The following is a 9588-nucleotide window of genomic DNA, read 5'->3' on the forward strand; positions in this document are numbered from 1 at the left end:
CATTTGTAATCATCAAAATTAAACGAAATAAACATTTGAAATATATGAGTTTGTATGTAATGTATGAATATAATATACAAGTTTCACTTTTTAAATGGAATTATTGAAATAAATCTACTTTTTCATGATATTCTAATTTTTTGACCAGCACCTGTAAGATATTCTACTACCACACCAAATCTTGTTATTTTTGTGTTTGTCACAGTTGATTAGCTGTGCCAGCCATCTTCATTCATGAGATATTTTGCTGACAGGCACATGGTTGCACGTAGACAAGTGGAAACACGTGCAACATGCGGTAACAGCCTGTAAAACTATAATAAAAAAAGAAAATTAGCAATTTTCTGCAAATAACAAAAGAAACAAAACCAATTTTTCACTAATTTGCAATTTTGAAAGCAGTTTGTAAAAAAACAACAAAACTAAACACTATTTTTTAGCCAAATGTGAAATAAAAAATGGAGGAAAATAAATCATATTCCAAAATGCAAACCTTACATTACAACATTTTTCAAGCACAACAACAGAAAACTACCAACAAAACACCTCAACCTTTAGCAGAATAAAGTATGATATTAACAAGTGAAGAAAAATCTTTTTTTTTCTTTTAAATATCTGCATATTTCAGGTTTTGCTGATGTTAATTGTTTCTACAATGTTTTGTGGGTTTGTTGTGATGTTTTCTACCTCAGGGCCTCTTTTCAATTCACCCCAAATTAATTCTCGTAAATGTCTTGTTTAAATCGTCCAGGTTCGGGAAGAAGAAAGATGAAAAGAGCAAAGACGCAGTGAAAGGATCAAAGAACAAACTGGATGCCCTGAGTGAGGAGGAGCAGGACCGGGTCCCTGACAACAGAGATGGGTAAGAAAAGATGGATTAGTTTAAAAAATGTTTTTAATATCTGTGCTGCTTCATGAGTAACAGAGTCCCCCCCTCTCAAACAGCTACGACCCACGGTACCAAGAGATCCACTCGGGTTACACCACCCCCGACCGGAGCTCCCTACCTGATGTGGAGGACGACGACAGCGACCCCCACTACGCCCGAATCAACAAGTACCGCCAGCCGCCCTCGCCGCTGTCCCTCAGTCGCACGCCCTCTCCGGCGATGCCAGCAGGGGGGCAGAACTTACCTCAGGCAACACCCAATGACATTGAAGGCCTCTACGCTAAAGTGAACAAGTTCAGACCGCCGCCCACTTCGCAGAACCCRCCACAGGCAGACAGGTGAGCGTGGGTTAGAGCTTTTTCCTCCAAACTTTCTGCTGTTTAGTTTCTTTATTTAATCTCTTAGTTGTTATATGTGTGTGTTTTACACTTATGTGTAAACAAACAGCAACCTGTCTACATTTATATTCTGAAGCCGAAAAAAATGCATAAAACATGAGTGAATACAAATATCCAGTCATGTCATTAGACATGTAGGCTGGCTTTACCAGGTTGTTAAATAAAACATCTTTARAGTAAAATGGATCAAAAATATGATGATATAAACTCTAAGAAAATATTAAGAAACGTCTTTTTAACCTGTGCAGCAGGTTCAGTTTGTCTCTTATTCCTTTAATTTTGTCACCCACTTCCTCGTCAACTCAGTCACACACAAAATTACAAATTCCAGGTGCAGCAAAGCACATCTCTGAAAGGTCTGCGTCTCCTCCCCTCTCTCCTCCTTCATGTTGGAAGATGAGTCATCGTAGGCCACCAGCTGGGTCTCAGTTCACGCTTGGTTCAGAAATCCTTCAAGTAGCCACCTCTCCATGCAGATACAAATGTTAAATCAAAGGCCTGGTATTCCCCGAAGGACTGCACGTCTCCYCTCGTAGGTTCTAAGAGCAAAGCTGAGTCGAGCGAAACTAAAAGGGCCATAAGTTCATCCTGTTGAAGTCACTGTGRTCAAACATGGAAAGGAAGGTTTTTGCACAATGCCGTGCTCAGATTACACGTAGTGAGTGACGCTCATCTCCTCCTGAGTCGTTGTCATGTTTGTGTTGGCTAACATCAGTTAGCTGAGACGTACAGCTAATGACATGGACATACRTACGCTCCAACATATCCCGAGTCTTACCTGGGGTCTCCTCCCAGTTAAACATGCCTGAAGCACCTCCCTMGAGAGGTGTCCAGCAGTCATACTTACCGGATGTCTGAACTGCCTCAACTGGTTCCTCTATGTGGAGGAGCTTTACTCAGTCTCTTCAAGATATCTGAAGTTTTCACCCTATTTAGAACAGCCCCGTCAACAACTCCRTCCAAAGCTGTGAAATGGTCTCTCATTGTCACAGWTGTGTGATGAAAATTGTGGCAATTTCTTCTCATAAGGCTCGGGCCAACGTTTTACACACAAGCGAATGTGTCGAGTTTTGTGTGATTTGTTAGGGTTAGAAAAACGTTCAGAGTCAGACAACACTGATGTCATTTTGCTTCAACTACGCTGCTTCCAGAAGGCAGCTGCTGTACGTCCACACAAAATGGTTAGTGTGGATGAGGATTTGTCCGAGGTCATCAGAAAGTCCCTTCATCTACAGTATATGACACTCCCTGACACTTATGAACTTATCAAAGGTGTTTTTTTTACACCACGGTATTAAAATATGGTGATGACTGTATTTAAAATATATGATGGTGTGAGTCACGTGAGGTGATTCGCCAAATTTCCACAAGACTGCTGTGGAAACTGAGACATAAACATTCAAGGGTCTTTTGGAGAGGGCAGAGCAGAGACACMCTGGGCAAGTTTTTAAAAAATACAAACTGTGGAGTGAGGTAGTGACAGACACATTACTCACAGGCCTTTAAGGGAGAGTCCTGCTACCCAGAGGAGAAAACTCATTTTGACTGCTTGTATCCACAATCTTATTTCAGTCACTACACAGATTTGAGACCATAGGTGAGGATAGGTACGAAGGCCGACTGGTAAGAGAGCTTTGCTTTACAGCTCAGCTCCCTCTTCACCACAACAAACCAGCACAGAGTCCACAATACTACAGAGGCTGCACCGATTCATTTATCCRTCTCATGCTCYGTTCTTCCCTCACTCGTCAACAAAACCATGAGAAACTTAAACTCCTCCACTGGAGGCAGAACCTCACTCCCAAMCTGGACCCTGCCTTTTCCAAACGAGGACCATGACCTCAGGTTTGGAGGCRCTGATTCTCATTCCAACTCCTTCTGGACTTGGTTGTTTTTTAACTTAAATTTTAAAGTTTGCTTTTTAGTTATGGTTAACAGAAAAATGCATACTGGATTGTTTTAAAGTACTCTAATAATAAATATATTTGACTTAGAGGAAATATATATTGTAAATAAGGATATTCAGATGTCAGAACAGTTGATTTTAATTCTGACAAAGGCTTCATTTCTTCACTGATTTTTCCCACGGAAATCTTTGAAACCTTAACTGAGCTGCTTCTGTTTGTGAAAGCGGGGGAAAAAAGTAGCAAATCTGGAGAGGATTCTAATGCAAATTCATAATTTCCTGTGTGAAATAATACGAGCCACATTAAAACTTCCCTCAACTTAAACTCTCTGACAGAAATTACTATTGACTTGCAAATCAAACACTAAGCCCCCAGACGCCCAATCTCGTCCAGAAATAGACGATTCTGGAAAAAGAGGAAGAGAGAGGAGAAGGTTGGACATGGAGAGGAGACAGATGGGAATGGAAAGAAGCAACAGACGGGAGGGAAAGAGAGACAAGAGAACGTTGGAGAGAAAACGAAGGGAGCCGGCGCCAAAASCGGAGAGAAACTAAAATGTAAGGCAGGGTAAAAATGGAGAGAGGAGAAGTGACAGAGGAGTTGATGCACATAAAGAGGAGGGGGGATAATTAGCCACAGTCTAGCAGCCTGACAGATCTGTTAGACCACTTTAGCTCTCATCCACTAGTGGTGGGTACTTCATTACCAGCCTGTTTTCTCCCTGTCCTCCATATTCTCCCTCAGACTCTTTCTGCCTCTGAATCTCCAACACTCAYGTCACCCGTCTGTTTTCACCTGTTTCTCTCTTCTCTTTTTTTATACGAGAGCCTTTGGATGGATGATAAATCCTCTGCAGCTTATTGCTGTCTTTTAGAAGAAAGATCTTTAATAAAACAGTCAAGTTATAATTATACCAAACATGCTTGTATTGAACTAAATTGTGGATTAAAAMAAGTTGCAATAATTTGTAAAAAAATTCTTTAGCTAAGCAGCTGAACTGAAAGCAAACCTGCATAAAACATGGTTACTGTGGTTGTGTTTAATAAATGAAAGCAAACTTAATTAAAGGTCCAGCATTCCTTCAAGGAATGCATATCACCTGCCAGAGTTTTATACCAAAATTATTACATGTTAACRTATTATTTTGATGTCGTAGCTGTTTTGGTCCGTCTTTGTGCAAAACTATTATTTTTAATCTCATGGAGTTCTACGCAGCGAGTAGCACTTATGTGTGACTTTCAACTACCACCACACCAAATTTAAGCTCAATATCTGTAAAATTGACAAATTTATATYTAATTTTGTGCTGATTCCAATGGTTTCTTTCTGAGAGTTKTTGTTAAAATTTGTCCAGTGGTTCATTAAATACTTGGTTAACAGACAGAAAACAATGGAGAAGGCAGATGAGTATATCAGAACTACTCACTGGTATGAGGTAAATTTGTTTATTCTGATTAAGGCTGCATGATGTATTAAAAGTTTATTGTAAGCACCATGTCAATGTTGTAAAGGGTTAATCGTATGAGCATCCAGATAACCAGTTTTATCTCAAACCAAGTACAAGTACTTGACCCATGAAGCGTAAGAACTTGAACCTCAATCTTAATAGTTACTTAGATTTATTTTACCATTCATAAATGTAAACATAATAAAAATGAAATTAWATAATACAAATTAAACTGCAAGTAGTTTTAAACAAACAACTAATATACAAAGATCAGCCTCTCCCCAGCATGAGGGGATGTTAACCTGCCCTGCAGGGTGCAGACGTAGCTTTGCAAGTCCAAAATAAACTAAAGAAGGACTTTGATTAAAGTGACATTCAGGTGCATAAAAGTAAAAAAKAATCCATTGTTTGAAATCTTGYTGGATCCAAAAGTTCCAATAAGAGTTCTACACAATCAAAACAAACATGAGAGAACGAGACACAATGGATTATTACCATAATTCAATGATTTATCATAAAATGCCTWAGCTAATGCTAGCATAACTGATTGTAAACTAAATAAACTTATAGACAGTTGATTAGTCACTGAAAATAAGATTTATGAAGCATCAAGCTGACGCACAAACTAGCTTTCTGAATCTTACCCATCTGCAGAGGACAGCTGTAGCGTGTTGGTGTCTCAGGATGTGATGATGTTTTTGCTGCCGCTGTTCTGAAAGAAAGTAAAATGACCGAGTCTGCATTTTACTTTCTTAGGTTTATTTTCAGTACAATGAAACAAACTTTGGAAAGTTTAATTCTCGTTTTTTCTCTTTGACGAGATCATCTTTCCATTCCCCCATTATCACTTTTTTAATTTGCTTGCTGCATCGTCTTCTGTGGTTTACAGACGTCACCTCTTCTTCAGTAGGAAACAATGTAAGCACAGACAATAGAAGTAATTCTGCCCCCAGCAGTTCATGTATTGCACTGCAGTTACAAATGGACATTTACATGAGTAAATAATRTGATGCATCAACATTAAATTCCACATTGACTCATTCTTATAACCAATGTTGTCTGTTTTGTCGACTGTTGCTACTCTAGTCTATTTGGAGAACATGAGATGTAATTTGTACCGGTTGCTGCTGCGTCATCACAAAACAACCTTTCCAAAAACAGAACAGATGACTGCAGAATTGCATAGCTTTAAAAAAAACAAAGTGGCACAGTGGCTCAGTAGAGCTGATGCCTTTCAACAAGAAGGTCACCGGTTCAAATCCCAGCCCGGGGACCTTTCTGGGTTTGCATGTTCTCTCCGTGCATGCGTGGGTTCTCTCCGGACACTCCAGCTTCCTCCCACAGACCAAAAACATGACTGTTAGATTAATTGATAACTCTAAATTGTCCCTAGATGTAAGTGAATGGTCGTTTGTCTCGTTTGTCTCTATGTGTGTCTCTATGATGGACTTGCGACCTGTCCAGGGTGTACCCCGTCCCTCGCACTGTGACTGCTGGATATGGGTACCAGTGACCCCCGTGACCCTGAAAAGAAGTGGGTATAGATAATGGATGGATGGATTAAAATAAAACCCCTTTTTTTCTTTTCCTTTTTTTTTTACACAAGACGTCATGACATCTTACATTCTCTRCTTCTTTTGTTCCACCACCAGCAGTTTTCACACCAGGTCACTYGTACACAAAGTCCATACATCTGAGCCCAACAGGAGGTTGGGACCCCTTTTATTCGGGCGGACACACATCTGGATGCACAAACTGTCAGAAATAAACACACACACACACACATTGCCACTGACATGTAATATATCAGATTGGAAGCCCGCTGTAACCTAGCAACAATGCTGCGTGCGGTCTGAAGGAGGAGTATTACAACATGTGTACTGTAAATCCACACGTTCAGGTTTTACAGCTTTGGTTTCAGAACACCTTATAGGTTCTTTTTATATGAGTTCTGTGCAATAAGCTGAAACGATATGGATGGTTTTAATGATATCGACATCATTGCGTGGTTTTGTCGACTAAAACAAACAACGGCACCTCCCTTCTTGTCAAGAACCTCAGCAGTGGACTTTCCAGCACTGTCTTTCCTAATTTACTGTCAGACATTTTCATTAGGCCTTCAACGGCAGGTGTGTACGCTGATGAGCGTCACATCTGATTAGAGCTTCGCTAGAGGCCCGACCTGTGGAGAAAAAAGGTTAGCTATGCTTGTCAAATCTTATTAGCCGGAAGGCAGTCTTTGTAGCTCGAGCAAGAATCGGGGAGATGAGATGAAAGAGGAACGAGGCCAGAGAGCAGAGATGAGAGGACTCCTGAGAGGCGTGTTGTTAAATCTGCCACTGTGCTAAGAAAAGCACGGCAAAGGTGAGCTTGTAAATGACACATCAGTGAGCACGTTGGTGAATTTCTGCMGTGGTTAAACCGTGAGTTTTACATGCTTCTAGGTTTACCTGACATTGTGACAAAGTGGACTTCTTAAATCACTTTAGACAMGCGTGACTAATTATTGAAATGTTTGAGGACGGCGCTACACAAGCTCTTAGATCTGGATTTGTTGGGTCATGTTTCAGCTCCTGAATACTTTGTTGTGTCACAAAGGAAAGTTTCCTCTGCTAAGACTGAGGCACTGCAAAAACCAGCTATTGTTTAGAGATTTTCCTCATTAAGACAGATGTTAAAATAGTTGGTATAACAACCGGAAWAAGATCTTGTTTTCTGCCATGTGTTCAGTTGTCAGACAGCATCTGCCTAAGAACAAAAAAGAAAAAGCAGTTGCTTTGAAACAGCACATCATTAAAGTCAGCTGTACTTGTCTTCTGTCACTTTATTAGTGAGCTCTCAAAGCAATTAAAACATTTTCTCCTTTGCCTTCAATCATCTTCCAGTGAGTTTAAAATAACCCACTAATTTGGAAGTTTCTGATTTTTACATTCTAATTAAAATGCAACCTCCTTCAGAGTCCAGTGTGAACAATCCATGGTCCTGAAGTGACGTCACACACAGCACGCTGTTTACCAAAGGAAATATAAATGCTTACATGCTAGCATGTGTGGATCCATTCTGAAGTTGTGCAGTCAGAGCCGRTGGAGTTATTCACTGCTCTGCTTGTTTTGACCAATGTTTACATTTGATCATACCGCTTCCCACTTACTCACATACAGCACTGTACTTTTCAGGGTTCCCGCAGATCCTTAAAAAGTCTTAAAGGCATTGAATTCATCAATCCAAAAATAAGGCCTTATTTAGCCTTAAAATGTCTTAAATCAATCTTTCACAGGTCTTAAAAATGTTAGGTTTAAGAATGATGATTGTATTTGTCTCAAATAAAAAAAAACTGTTAACATTTATTTAGTTTTTAAAAATTATTTACCATTTACCATATTTTTTTTACATTTGTGTTTATTGTGAAGTTGGTCTTAAATTTAATTTCAAGTGTTATTAAAAAGTCTTAGATTTAACTTTCCTTAYGCTGTAGGAACCCTGCTTTTGTAGCAGGAGTGACTGAAAGTAGAAACAAACTCATGTTAGAATACAATCCAACACATTTGCTAYATCCTTGTTAGCTTGTAAACAACAGTTGACTGCAGTGGCTTTGAAAAACAGATTTTGTACCACATTTGAAAAGGACCTAGGTTTGATTTGAAAGAAAGTATTTGTCACGTTCAGACTRACTTCAAATAATCAATGTAGGTTGCAAATGAGAAGAAAAATGAGATTCGGGTCACTTTTGAGTGCCGTGAGAACGTAGCCTTAATTGTCAAGATGGAGATACAAAGCTCTGTCACTTTGTAAGGGACACAAAAGTGTAGGTCTGATTCAAATTTGCTACTTAGAAAAGTTTGAAAGATCACTCTGCAAAACATAAAACCAGACATTTTGAGGCTTAAGTGTACTCAGATTCTTCCAAGATGATAACATTTCTGAGTATAATTTGATTTTGTTGAAAGTCAACTAGAAAAAAATAATGTTTTAGATTCTATCATGGCTTTTAGTTTAGAGCTCCCCTGAGTTTCTATCTGAACCCATTTCCAATATCACAATGACCTCACACTTGGATGGGAACGTTCATCTGGTATACAAGCTAAAAGAATTTCAAGTGTTTTGTTCAAATCAGCAGCAGGAACAAGTCACCAAAGCAGCCGGCAGCGGTGCACACTTCCTAATTAATCTGCCCTCAGCAGCTAACACCACAGGACCAAGGCTTTTCCTACACATTGTCTTTTTTAGGTTAGTGATCATACCCAGTTGTTTTCTCTTTTACTCTTTTTCCATATTGGTCTTTCTGTTGCTGTTGCTTCTTCTGATGCTTTTTTTTTCTTTCCTTCAGTCTTCTCCACCATTAATCTCCATCCTCTTTGTGCTTGTTTTTCTCCTTTCTCTCAGAAAGCTCTTAGATCAACTTGCTCAGTCAGATGTTCTGAAATACGGATGAAAGGAAATATTTGAAAGGGAAACGGCATCTCTCTTAAGTGGTATCAAATTCAGARGTAGAATTATTATAACAAAAAGCACTTCATTGATACATTGCTTACTTTGTAGTTTTCACATATTTGGCAGTCRGACTGCATCGTCTGCAGTGTTTTCCTGCTTTAAAACAGTAGCTCACTGAAGGAACTTATAAGCCTAGTTTAGCTCACTAATGGTGCAGCGTTTTTTATTTTTTTATAGCAGAGGATAGCTCAACGATCATTCCAGTAAGCAAAACTTTTAGATGGAGCTTTTTGGGTAACACTTTCTTTTACTGTACCCTTATTACCATATAATTACAAGGTAATAACAATTTTATTAAATGGTAATTACTTCCTTATTACCATGTAATTACATAGTAATTAGGGTAATTTTTTTACTATGTAATTGTCTGCAGTAATGTAGCACTTACCTGGTAATGTATTACAATTTGCTATGCAACACCTAAATAAGTAGTGGGTAATTTGGACAGTTTTAAAG

The 9588-nt window shown here is 39.0% G+C and overlaps 1 protein-coding gene across 2 annotated transcripts in view; it reads left to right on the forward strand.

Moving 5' to 3' along the window:
- The window catches only part of pard3ba (par-3 family cell polarity regulator beta a), a 232395-nt gene that overhangs the window by 168199 nt on the left and 54608 nt on the right, over positions 1-9588 (forward strand). For both annotated transcript variants that reach the window (XM_014018564.1, XM_014018565.1), the window contains 2 exons: positions 752-862; positions 946-1227. In XM_014018564.1, the coding sequence (XP_013874018.1) occupies positions 752-862; positions 946-1227 (393 nt within the window). The remainder of the gene's footprint in view (positions 1-751; positions 863-945; positions 1228-9588) is intronic.

Source organism: Austrofundulus limnaeus, unplaced genomic scaffold (assembly GCF_001266775.1).
Source record: "Austrofundulus limnaeus strain Quisiro unplaced genomic scaffold, Austrofundulus_limnaeus-1.0 Scaffold195, whole genome shotgun sequence".
In the NCBI taxonomy this organism is placed as follows: domain Eukaryota; kingdom Metazoa; phylum Chordata; class Actinopteri; order Cyprinodontiformes; family Rivulidae; genus Austrofundulus; species Austrofundulus limnaeus.